The sequence below is a fragment of the Lissotriton helveticus genome, chromosome 4_1, assembly GCF_964261635.1.
Source record: "Lissotriton helveticus chromosome 4_1, aLisHel1.1, whole genome shotgun sequence".
NCBI lineage: Eukaryota > Metazoa > Chordata > Amphibia > Caudata > Salamandridae > Lissotriton > Lissotriton helveticus.
This window is the reverse complement of record NC_136063.1, coordinates 289,355,712-289,369,003: the sequence shown is the minus strand read 5'-3', so window position 1 is coordinate 289,369,003 and position 13,292 is coordinate 289,355,712. Positions and strand designations below refer to the sequence as shown.

Below are 13,292 nucleotides of genomic sequence, written 5' to 3'. Positions count from 1 at the left end.
ACCTTGTCCGAAGAGCTGGAAGCACGCCGAGATCAACGCCCTACTGAAGAAACACAAGGCGGACCCCAAGGACCTCAAGAACGTCCGGCCCATCTCCCTGCTCCGTTTTGAAAACCACGGAGAAGATTGTCAACAGACAGCTGACCCGCTACCTTGAAGACAACAACATCCTGGACCCCTTCCAGTCCGGCTTCCGCATCAACCACAGCACCGAGGCCGCCCTCATCGCCGCCACTGACGACATCAGGATCCTGATGGACAAAGGAGACACAGCCACCCTCATCCTTCTAGACCTATCAGCAGCATTCGACCCGGTCTGCCACCGCACCCTAACAGCACGCCTCCATGACGCCGGAATCCAAGAGAAGGCCCTGGCCTGGACCACATCCTTCCTCTCCGGCAGAACCCAGAGCGTCCGCCTCCCACCTTTCCGGCTCGAAGACCACTGAGATCATCTGCGGCATCCCAAAGGGATCTTCCCTCAGCCCAACGCTGTTCAATATCTAATATCTACATGGCTCCTCTCTTCCACGTCACACGACAACACAACCTCAACATCACCTCCTAGGCAGACAACACCCAGCTCATCATATCCCTCACCGAAGACCCCCACACCGCCAAAGCCAACCTCCACAGAGGAATGAAGGCCGTCGCCGATTGGATGAAGGACAGCAGGCTGAAGCTGAACTCAGACAAGATGGAGGTCCTCATCCTCGACCCCACCCCATCAGCCTGGGACGACTCCTGGTGGCCAACATCGCTAGGAACAGCCCCAGAAACCACCGGCCACGCACGCAATCTGGGGATTATCCTCGACTCCGCCCTCTCCATGACCAAGCAAGTTAACGCCATCTCCGCGTCCTGCTTCAACACCCTCCGAATGCTCCGCAGGATCTTCAAATGGATCCCCCCCGACACGAGAAAAAACGTCACCCAGGCCCTTGTCACCAGCAGACTGGACTACGGGAACGCCCTCTACGCAGGAACAAAAACCAAGCTCCAGAGACGTCTGCAACGAATCCAGAGCGCCTCGGCACGACTGATCCTCGACGTCCCCCGACGCAGCCACATCACACCCCACCTGAGAGATCTTCACTGGCTCCCCGTCAACAAGAGGATCACCTTCAAACTCCTCATCCACGCACACAAAGCCCTACACAACACTGGACCAACATACCTGTGGAGAGGTGTGGCTCACTGGTTAGAGGGGGCAGACCTGTAAGCAGAGAACGGCCGGGGACCAGGGTTCAATTCCCGACGCGGCAGGGTCTTGGACCAGGGTCAACGGACTCGATAATTCTCGCCTCAGTGCCTACTCTAACCAGGGAACACACTCGGTAACTCTGGGCATTAAGCTTGCCTCATCTCTACAACGGCCCCCAACAGACGCCGGGGATGCCTGGTTTCACCCTGGAGATACCCAGAAAGGGACCATCTCACAGGGAAAATCAGGACGGGTTCCCCAGCGGTCTACATCTACACTCGGGTAGAGTAACAGTGCGCTTTACAAGTATCCCACATTTACATTTACCTCAAAGACCGACTCAGCTTCTACACCCCCACCCGCAGCCTCCGCTATGCCAACCTTACCCTCGCCACAGTCCCTCGCATCTGGAAATCCACCGCCGGCGGCACATCCTTCTCCTACCTCGCCGCCAAGACCTGGAACACTCTCCCCACCAACCTAAGACAGACCCAGGAGCTGCTGGCTTTCAGAAGACTTCTCAAGACCTGGCTCTTCTATCAGTAGCGGCCCCCCTCCAGCGCCTTGAGACCCTCACAGGTATATAGCGCGCTTTACAAGTGCATTGATTGATTGATTGATTGATATTTTTTGCCTCTGAGAAAGTATTCATGGTAATTGCAGCACATGACTGGAGCTGCGATTAACATGAATACTCACACCATCTGCACTGATATTTGTCGCAGCAACTACACATGCGGTCGGGTTACTGGTGCACATAGCCTAGGCTGCAAAAAATTTGAGGGAACATTGGTTGGGAAAAAGTCTGCAAATTCATATTTATTTTTAATAAGAGACAGTGAATTGAGCAGCATACAAGGGTGCACATCCCCAGCCGCTTACCAGTCTGTTGCTTCTCTGGTGGAGGTTGTAGAGGCGGCAGGCCTCTGCTGACCATTGGCAACTTTTTTAAAGGTGAAGTTACACATTCGACACTCGTACCTGTCTGTGCTAAATACCCAGTCTTGTGGCAGTGACTGTTTTTTTCACTATGGCGTAAGTCTACAAGTTCTCTCCTTGAACACCTGGCTACAGGGGCAGGGGTCCTGGCGCTTGGTACCTGGCACCATCCAGGCACGGATGGGCACAGATGGGTTTGCTTTTGGTGCGCCAGCCGGGACCACTGCATGGGTCCTCTGCGTGCCCTGTCCCTCCTTGCGATTTATTTCCTGGGAGTCAGAAGAAGACTGGGGTGCTAAGCCCCAAAAATGGCAGGTGGCCCAGAAATGAGTCGGCACTGGTATGCGAAAACATCCCCTTAGCTCTCTCCACGCAAACAGAAGTCTTCCAAAGGTGGACCGGAGAGTCAAGGGAGCTCCAGCAAGGTAAGAGGCACTACTAATTTAAAATAAAAACGGGAGCGACGTGGGGACAAATAGATGGCTAGCAATAGGAAGATTTAAAACATTAGAAATAACAAAGCTTTAAAATCTAGTGTTAGAGGAGCTTACTGATGCTTAGGGATACCAGCCCCTTCCTGTGGTTTTGAACAAGACAAAAATAAATGCTTCATCCTCTCCAAACAACATGTTTGCATACCTCCGGCCACATTGGGTGACACAGTTGTAAGTCTCTCTCCAGCTCCTGCTGTCGCCATTCCTTCCATAACTTGAACTTTTTCCTCGATAGATGGATTTCTCTGAATTCCTCCACTAGTTGGTATATTGAGAGCCCCAAAGCTATCACAATCACTATGATTCTCCAGGCATCCTAGAGCGAGAAACAACAAAAATAAAATCAACGCCAGCTCGCCATGAATTCAGCAGAAGGTTGATTCATTAGAAGACACATTGATGCCCCAAACTTTTCTGGCAACACCTGCAAAGTCCAGGTATTGCAGCGCCAGAATAAACACTTCGTGAGAAAATAGTACGAAATAATGGCAAAAGCATATATCAAACACACTGCAAGGGCCGGGGTTTATAAAAACCATGTAAATTAGTTGATATGCTGGCTTGATGAATGCAAGATGCTATTCAAACACTTACTCCTTCTTCAGGTGTCTAAAGTGTGGTATTTTATTCATTCCAAATCACGGTATGAATGATCTACCCAATGCATCATGCATTTGAACAGTTTCAAAGGGTTATGTTTATTTCTGGTTTTAAGATTTATTTGATTCTGTTTGGTTTCGCTTTTTGGGGTTTTGAATAACACAGCGACCTTGTTTACGATTATTATTCGCGTATCCCCAATGTCCCAAAAGTTATATCCCAACCTACTAATTTTACAAACACCAAGCTCCAGAGGGCCCCACCCCCTAAGCTGCCCCATTCGTGGTTGTCCTAACAGGGGTCCCTACACTGCCAGACAATAAGAGGGAAGGATTTCCCCAGCTGAAAAATAAAATTATGCACTGGCTTAGCCAATTTAGACCACTCACACACAACATTAACGGTGAGAATGTGCACGTTCGGCGACTCCCATGGCTGGGCAGCAGGGTCAAGGACATTGAGGGAGACCTAGTTGTTGTCAACTTCAGAGACTCACGAGCGGTCAATCATATACTAAGCTGGCCTTTAGGTAGCGGCAGCAATTGTATCGTCCCTCGTCCCTTGACTTATTTTTACCCCAGATCCCTAGTGTTCTCCCCCACCTATATTGGTGGTCAGGCACCCTATCAGACCATCCCTCCAATACCGTACAATACCAGGCACTTGCTTCACGTACCACACCCCTTACCTGCTGCTGATCCCTTTGGGTGGACCATGGTACCTCCTAGGTTCAATAGAAACAACGATAGGAGAATGGATTATTTGAGACCATTTACACCCCTGGAGACTGCAAACAGGTTTGATGTGCTCACAGGTATGGACGATTGTGATTGAAGATCACAGTCTAAACAGGGCACGGGTGGCCAACTAAACGCTAGTGGCCCTGATGGCACAGCTTATAACAGTCCCAAAGTAGTTCCAACACAAACTATGTCATCCTTGACACAGGGGCTAAATATGCCAACTAGATTTACGCGGGGAACCTTATATTGTCTCCCTTCTCCCCCCGCTGAGGGTGTTACCTGTCCGGAACTCCAACCTATTGAACCTCCCATCGAGCTGGTGGACACCTCTGCTGCTACCACGCTCGATTCCCCGGGTACTTCTCCTGATGGGCATGCATCTTGCTTGTCCATTCTCTCCTGGAATCTGGCGGGACTTCAGAGCAAACTAGACTCCCCTGAGTGGGGGTCCTTCATTGACACACAGGATGTATGCCTGTTTCAGGAGACATGGACAAGGGAGGATAAATGGCGATCCGGCTATGCAGCCTTCGCAATTCCAGCTAAGTGGGAGGGGAAGGGACGGCCTTCGGGGGGTCTCTGTATATGGGTGGCATCGCATCTGGGATGTAAGGCTAGGGTCCTTAAAACCAACTCCCTGGATGTTCAGTGCGTGTTGTTGGAATGGCCAAACCATACTCAACTCGCACTAATAAATGTGTATTCCAGACCGATGGCAATAACAAAGCCCTCACCCACCATCGATGAGCTTTCCCTATTTCTGGCCACAATACCTCAGGGTGCTAGGATCCTCCTGGCGGGTGATTTTAACTGTCAGTACGAGCCGCTAACTTTAACTTTGGAAGGAGCACTTCTGGAGGAGGATGACCAGTGGGGAATTCCGCAATTAGAGGGCCCCCAGCAAAGCCATGGTCACCCTTAGCAACTCAAATCTTGGCACTCACCCTCAGTAACTCCCTGAGGGCTTGCAATGGCCGAACTAAGGGTGACACTCCTGCGAAATCCACCTTTAACAAACCAGGGCAGGAGTCTCACCTAGACTACATCCTTGTTCAGACATTTGACTGGAACAAGGTTTCTGACTTTGCGGTAGTGCAAAGAACTGACAGTGATCACAATGCGCTGATTCTTTCGATGGTCTCGCCCAGTGGTCCCATGGGTGATCAGCTGGCACAGGCACCTTTAGATTCAAACTAATTTTAACTAATGACAGGCGCAGAGTGAGGTGGGCCAAGCTCCTCGATAATCCCACACACATTTCCGAGCTCTATGCATGGATCCTTCCCACACTCGAACGCGTCGGGCCCTTATTTCTCTACCTTCCCCAGCAAATTTGTTCCACAGGCTGGGCACCCTCCATATGGAGTTGGTGGATACCCTTGCGGAACTTCTAAATCCAATTGCTCGGAAAGGGCCCCGCAGGGGGCGTAGAGCCTCTTGGTTCAACTCAGCCTGTAGGAAGGCAAAGGCTGACCTCCTCGCTGTGTTGAAGCACCCTAGGGACATAGGGTCAATTAAGATAAGGCGGGCGGAATTGAAGCAAGTAATCCACCACGCTAAGGTCGAATGGGACCATTCCAACTGGGAAAATATGCTGGCCTCTCTTCAGGCCAGAGATGCTCGTAAATTCTGGCAGATAGTGAGAACAGGGTCTGCCGAGCCGACTCCAGCCTTAGAGGCCAATATAGCGGCTGCGATGTGGGAGGACCACTTTCGCAGCCTTTATGAAGAGGTTATCCCTGGTTTGGTCAGCCCCCACGATGGGTTACCAACTGATCACCCCCCACTTTCTGATCAACTCCCACTTTCTGATGGCTCAAACCCGCACTCTAACACTACGGAGCACACCGAGGCAATGCAATTTTCATTGGGGGAGGTTTTGAATGTAATTTCTAAGCTGCCACCGGGTAAAGCTCCCGGGTTAGATAAAATACCACGAGATCTATTTAAGCATCAACCTAGGGTTTGGGGACCCTACCTTTTGGAAGTTTTTAATGCAATTCTTGGGGGATTGGCGGTCCCTAGTACTTGGCTGGGGGCAGAGATTGTCCCAATCTTCAAGAAGGGCTCTCCTCTGCTCCCAGCCAATTACAGGCCGATCAGCCTCATTGACGTTTCACAAAAAGTCTTTGCGAGGCTGATACTTGACCGCCTGCAGGAATGGATGACAGATCATTCAATCCTAAGTACGTTCCAGGCTGGGTTCAGAAGTAAGGTTTCAACCACGGACCAAATCTTTCGCCTGGCCCTCCTCTTCTGGAAGACGGTGTGGGTGGAGGGCGGCATGCTGTACACCGTCTTTGTTGACCTCTGCGCAGCCTTTGATTTGGTTCCGCGGAGTAAACTATGGATGGTGCTCTCCAACCTGGGTATCCCCCTCGATCTTTTAGATATCATTGTTCGCCTGCACACAAACAACTATGCACAGGTTAGGTGCGGGAGGATGGGCAGCCTTTCAAAAAGATTTCCCGTTGGCAGAGGGGTAAGGCAGGGATGTGTCTTAGCACCGACCCTGTTTTGCCTCTTCGTCAACGGGGTAATCGATTACCTAAATAAGGTCCCCAACATAGATGCACCCAGGCTCGGCGGCAGCAGGGTGCCCGCAATTATGTTTGCGGATGACACCCTGCTGCTGTCGAAATCCCCAATGGGGATTCAGCGTATCTTGGAGGGTTTTGAGGCATTCTGTGGAGAGCATGGTCTTGAAATCAATGCTCTCAAAACCAAGTATATGATTTTTAACCCCCCCAAAAAAACACGCCCCAACCCCTCAATAGGCCTGAACAGGTTAGAAAGAGTGTTCACGTTTGAGTACCTGGGTGTAACCATGAATGACAAACTGGAATGGGGTGATCACCAAGCTAAGTCCCAGCACAAACTAGCTCAAATAGCAGGGGGAATAATTAGGCTGGTTAACTCTAACAAATCAGCTGTTAGACCAATAGGCCCCCCGTTGGAGATCTTTAGACTCCAGGCCAGAGGTGCGATCCTCTATGGTAGAGAACTCTGGGGCCATGTGTGCAAAAAAGATCTAGTCATTGCCGAAAATAAGTTTCTTAGACAACTTCTAAAGTTACCGGCTAGTACCCCCCTTTTGTCCCTGAGGTTGGATTTGGGTTTGAAACCTCTGGACGAAGTATTGGGTGTAAGGCCCTTAACCTTCTGGCGAAGATTATGGTCCACTCCTGAGTTAGCCAACTATAGGCAGGAACTGCAGGAAATTCCTGCTCTCCCTACTATAGACAATATCCCCTGGTTCAAATACTTAAAAACTGAGTTTACCCGACTCGGCCTTCCGTCCCTGTGGAGTGACCCTGAAGTGGCTTGTCAGGGACTGTCTCGCAAACATCTGGTGGCAACCTTCCATGCTTGCAATCTAGTATCCCACATCCAGGGTACACGCCCAGACTCTATAACTAACACTTTACTTGGAGTCAAAGATTGCTACAAGTTTGAGACAGTTCTTGACGATATTTTCCCGAATATGGCCAGGAAATTATATTTGCAATGGCGGTATGGCACTCTTCCGCTAAGAGGCTTTACCAGTAAATGGAAACAGCACTCTCTGGAAAATTGTCCCGGCTGCAATTGTAGGCTTGAAGATTATTTGCACTTAGTTTTCTTCTGTCCTGCCTACACTGCTGCTAGAAGGTTTTGGATAATTCCACTCTGTAGAAATCTAGGGTTTGTCAACTGCTCCGAGGCCTTCAGAATACTCAAGACTGACCTCTCAAGTGCAACTGTTTTTGCAGTGGCCAAATTCCTCGAAGCAGTCTGGCACAAAAGATTGTTTTTAATTTTTAGGGCACTCTAATCTTGATTTAGGCAATGCACCAGTCGGTGTAACAACTTACATGTTATTTATGTAAGAAGGTTTTTAGCTGTAATGTTAAACTGCTTTTATTTTTTATAATTCGTAATATTACAGATTGTTCTTAAATAACTAACCAGTTCTGAACCACTCGACTGTTTTAACACCTCAGATTATTGACTATGGGGGCATTGTCCTTGAGAACCACTAGCTTGCACCTGTGTGTTATCCCGCTTTTGAAGTAGCAGTGATGTCTGATTTCTTACTTGTATTGATTTTATGTTGTATCTTTTAGGGCAAAATTGCCGAAATAAAGATTAACGAACGATTATTCTGTGCATTGTATTGCCTTCACCGCTGTAGTTTGCCTTTCTACTTTCGCCAAGGTATGACATGGAGGAAGCTGCACACTCTGAACTCGGGAGTGAACACGATGTTCGCTCTTCAAGTAATACCAGCTGAGTTTAATACAGGTCAAGCGCAGATAGCATTGACCCAGATTTGACACTTATCTCACGACTCAGCATGAGGCTCGTTTTGCATTGTAAGAGAAACCAGTAATATTGACTGGAATACTCATGTTAATGAAAATGTTCTTATACCTACTGTCTCCCTCTACAAAAAGAAACAGTCATTCAGGCTCTTATTACATCAAGGCTTGACTATGGTAATGCGCTCTACCTAGGCCTGCTAGAATATCTCCTAGAGAGACTGCAGGTGATGCAGAAGGTGGCAGCCCACCTAATTTTGAAACTGCCTGTGAGAGTGCATATATCTCCGCATTTGCGAGCTCTGAACTGGCTTCCGATTAGCAAAAGAATTGTGTTCAAGGTGCTGGTGTTGACACCTGGGACCCCATATTAATCTGGGGATATGCACCTTAGAGCCAGGTTCAGCTTCCATTCTCCTACCTGAAGTCTGAGATCTGTGAATAATTTATTGGCTGTGATTCCTCGAATATGGAAGACTACAATGGTTTTTCTGGGTGGCGCTACTTGGAAAAAGCTCCCGTTTGATTTGTGTGTCATCTCCAATCAATCAGTTTTTTAAAAAAAGGCTGAAAACTTGGCTTTTTAATCTGGTTTGCATGACGGTCATCTAACTTCTGACTTCTGGCTACTGCAGACGGGACACTGTTGAGTAGCTGTGCGCATTCTAAGTCTAATTTCATTCATTCATTCATTACCATGTACTATGCCTCAGTTTCTGTTGGCACAATGTTTAAGGTAAATATTCATATCACAGTTACGGAAGAATGTGTCTCATGGTTACATACACAAATATATATTAATATTTTATTAACGTCACTAAATAATAGATGCTGCATTTATTTATGGTCTGGCTATAGACAGCTTTACCTGTATCTTGCAGACAGCCTTGTAAAAAGCACTTACACAGACTAGGCTTTGGGTCTGCCCTCTTGCTACTAACTGGATTAGTCTATTTCAGTCCCATGTTACAGATTTGATGGTTATCTTCCCTATTCTTTCATTTGTTCCAGCAATGGAGTATTTAGGTTATGTCGGCGTGCAAATCTGTCTCCCATTTACTTGCCCAATACGCACCAACGGCTTCACAATAAAGCAACAAAGGTAGTGGTGGTTTAGACTGTCGCTCTTTCCAATCCTGTACTTGATTTTTTCATTAGAACTGAATGTATCAATGAAAAATGTTTCATATGCGAGAAACGGTGCCCTTCAAGGTAACATTGACATCCCACTACCTCAGATGTCAGCTTCCACTCAGATCCCAATCGGGGTCAGTTGTGAGAGACTATTATAAAAAGTTTATCGTACCTCGGCACTCAGATATTTGTTTCCTAGAAGCCAATGCTTCTAAGGGAGTTTATTCCCTGTCCTGGCCTGTTTAAAGCGTCAAGACTGCCAACGGCTCCGACCGGGAGTGATGTAGCCTCTGTATAGACTTTGGTGCTCACTTGACTGGACCTGTCTTTCTAGTGTAGATTTTACACATTAGACTAAAGCTGTACCATTCTCCATAAGAATAAAGTTGAAAAGTTTACATAAAGAATTTAAAGCAGAAATACATAAGCTGGACCAGCCATCATTTAGCTTAATAGAACATAAATCATAAGTACAAAGAACTCAGGGCCATATTACCAAGGTGAAGTATCGCCGTTTTTTCGGCGAATTGTGCCGAGAAAGCGGCGATACTTCTAGCGCCCTATTAACAAGGGCATGCTAACGCCTGCCTCAAGCCCTCTTTGCATGTCAGCGAGAAACATCGCTAATGACATGCAAAGTGGGCGTTCCCACGTCCAACCACATGTGAAATGTGGTTGGAGGTGGTAACACCCTATTACCAAGGCAGGCGTTGGGAGAAGGAGACCTGCGATAAACTCGTTTATTGCAGGTCTCCCAACGCCTGCTCTGATCAGGTGTTAGGCATTGATAACATGGGGGTGTGGATCATAAAGCTGAATCCACCCCCCCATATTATCAAGGCACACATTAGCGCATAACAATAACGCTTGTTTTCACGCGCTAATGTTCCCTATCTTTGGCTATTGCCGGATTTAATATCGCCTACGTGTTGCACGTTGATAATGACGCGCTAACACGGCGATAAAATCCGGCGATAGCCGGCAATAGGGAAATGTGCGATGTGCGTTTTTTAACGCACATATTGGTAATATGGCCCTTAGTACATTTCAATAGTAAATTCGGCCTAGATTGCCCTTCTAAGGTGGGGATAAAAAGGGCTCAGAACAAAAGCAGATCCTTTAAGAGAAGATTAAACAAAGGATTTCAGACATTCAATGCACAAGAACATGATTTCCAGGATGTGAACCAATGAGAAAAAGCAAGAAGAAACCATTTACTACTGTTAACAGTTGTGGATTCTCTGTAATACTATTACATTTGATTCAGTCGTTCTCTGGACTTGCTCAAGAAACATAAGTTTAAACAAAGTATGTAAGACGACATGGAACAGCCAGGCTGTTCTTGGTTAGGTACATCACTTTCAGTATGACTGGGAAAGCTTCAGTCTTTCAAAGTGAAAGCTCGCGATTCTTTATTACAGCATAGAAAACAACAATAGATGTGATCCCGTGATGTACTACAATGTCAGATTCAAGATGGAAGAAAGCAATACATTGGCTTTTGTTAGCGTAAGCTTGATTTCAAGTACGTTATACACTGCATTTCAAAAAAACGAATTCCACAACACCCACTTCTGATGATTTCTAAATAATCACATCTACATCTTTATTACAACACATATTTCATCAGCTTTGGATTCTTTTCTTTGAATCCTTCCAAATCCTTCAATGGTATCATGGAATTCATGCTGCATTTCCTCAACTATTACATCAATTCTCTTTCTTTTTCTTTCTCTCCCTACTGACAGCTTCTTGATCCCCTATTTTAGCCACCACTCAGTTGCAGAATTTTAGGAAAGGAAGCACACATGCAATACCAATTAGTATAACCACAGGAGGGGTTAAAAACTATTTTTGTATTTCTCCACCTATGCTCCCTAGCATTCGCCTATCTTAGCAAATCCCTTTCCAATACATCCAAATACCTATTCTTTCCTAGGCACCTGTCTCTTCCAATTCCGTTAATTCATGAATACTTTTAGTAATATTTGCAATGTAACTGTTAAGCTTGTTATCTATTCTAAGTATGTAAGCACAGCATTTCCTAACATGAATTACCTTGCAATCTCCACCTCCCTTTGCAAGAAGCCTTTCTAAAACAAACTTGTCTTGAATAATCATAGCTCTCATAACAGGCAAATCTTTATTAATTACTGTTAGTGCACCAGCAAGTCTGTCCACTAAGGTTGATAAATTCCTAATCTTTACATCATTTTGTGACATGTCTACTGATGAAATGAATGCTTAAAAAATGTCGCAAAGTATCTGCTTGACGCAGCACTTGGCTATATAGTATGATAGTTTCTTTGAAAGACAACAGTGGCATAGCAACTGGCTACCCAATTATGCGGCATCTGAAAGTAAGCTGATTTGTCACACACATAGTATATGCCCTTAAACTTACCTCTAATTCAGCCAAGATTCGGCCTTCAACTAGACAACTATCTGGCACATGCATCAAGGAAGGCTTTTGCGATTGCTTAATTGCGATTATTAAGGAATCGTAATTAAGGAATCGCAAAAGCCTATGCATGTAGGAACCGCTATAAAATTAGCGATTCCTAAACATTCCTTATGTGCGACTCGCAAATTGCGAGTCCCAATTAAGGAATGGCTTCCTATTCATTCCTATGGACCTAAAGGCCCATAGGAATGAATGGGAATTTTAAGGGTGCAAGGGTGCCAAAAGGACACCCTGTTGCACCCCTGAAATCGTATTGTGCACCCATGGTGGGCACAGGGCATGTGTGTGTGTAACATGTAACATTGAAAAATGCACTTTGGAGCATTTGTCAAAGTTTTTGCGAATTACCGACCAGTTTTTTCCCCAGTAATTTGCAAGCCCTAATATTGGATTTGCTATTTTAAATTGCTTCTAGCATTGCATGTAAGGAATCGCAATTTGGGATTCCGTAAATGCAATCGCAATTTGCGAGTTTTGCATTTGGCATGATGCATCCCAAATGCAAAAATACCGGTCGCAAAGGGGCAGATTCTGAGAATCTGCCCGTTTGCGACCGATTTTTAGTTTGATGCATGGGGCCCTATGTTCACATTTGCTACATCCCACTACTCCAAATGTTTTATTCTCTTCTTGTCTCCTTATGCCTAAGGTTCCTTTCTCTTCATGACATCAACACTTATTTTCAGGATGGATCTTCTAGATTTTGCTTGCCATTCCCCACGTCAGATTTTTGTTTAACTGTTACTTTCTTTTTCTCTTTCTTGCCCTATTCTTTTATTTAACTTGTCTAAGATGCTCTTGTCCTGCTGATCTTGCAAGTTAAATCATTCATGCTTTGGTTAGTAATGCTCGAGTTAGTCAAAGGAATAAAGAATTTCATCATACACTCTCGCTGGTCCTATCGTTTCAATGGAGAAAAGATAAGCATTATTAATAGACCAAAAATACATGTTTATATCTGTCACAACTGGTACATCTTCTAAAGGATTTCAATTATCAGTATACAAGAGTTTAATAGAGAGTGCTGCTGATAGAAAAGATTAAGAAAAATACTGCAGGATAAAATGTAGGATAAGGGCAGGTGGATGTATCAGCGCACTAAGCAGCAGAACCTGGAAGATAGGAACACATAAAGCAGTTTGAAAGTACACATTATAGTGATAAACACTTTTGTAATGAGGGGCATGGGGAATTCTGCTTTCATGCAGTTGCAAGTAATGACAGGTTTAATATTGAAGGTCATTGACAGGTTGGGAACATCTCCTTCCAATAGATGAACGTTTAACAGCCACCCAAGTATGGAGACTAAAATGGAAACTACCAAAACTACAAGCACAATTTTTCAGCACTGCTGTGCCATGATAGCTGAAATTAGATCAAAGAATAAAATATTTAAAAGCGATTGAAGAGTTT

At 45.8% G+C, this 13,292-nt stretch overlaps 1 protein-coding gene across 1 annotated transcript in view; it reads right to left on the bottom strand.

Annotated features, from left to right (window-relative positions):
• LOC144827992 (uncharacterized) overlaps nt 1–13,292 on the bottom strand; it is a 557,648-nt gene that overhangs the window by 272,683 nt on the left and 271,673 nt on the right. The window contains exon 11 of the mRNA XM_078686140.1: nt 2,783–2,953. Coding sequence (XP_078542266.1) covers nt 2,783–2,953 — 171 coding nt within the window. The remainder of the gene's footprint in view (nt 1–2,782; nt 2,954–13,292) is intronic.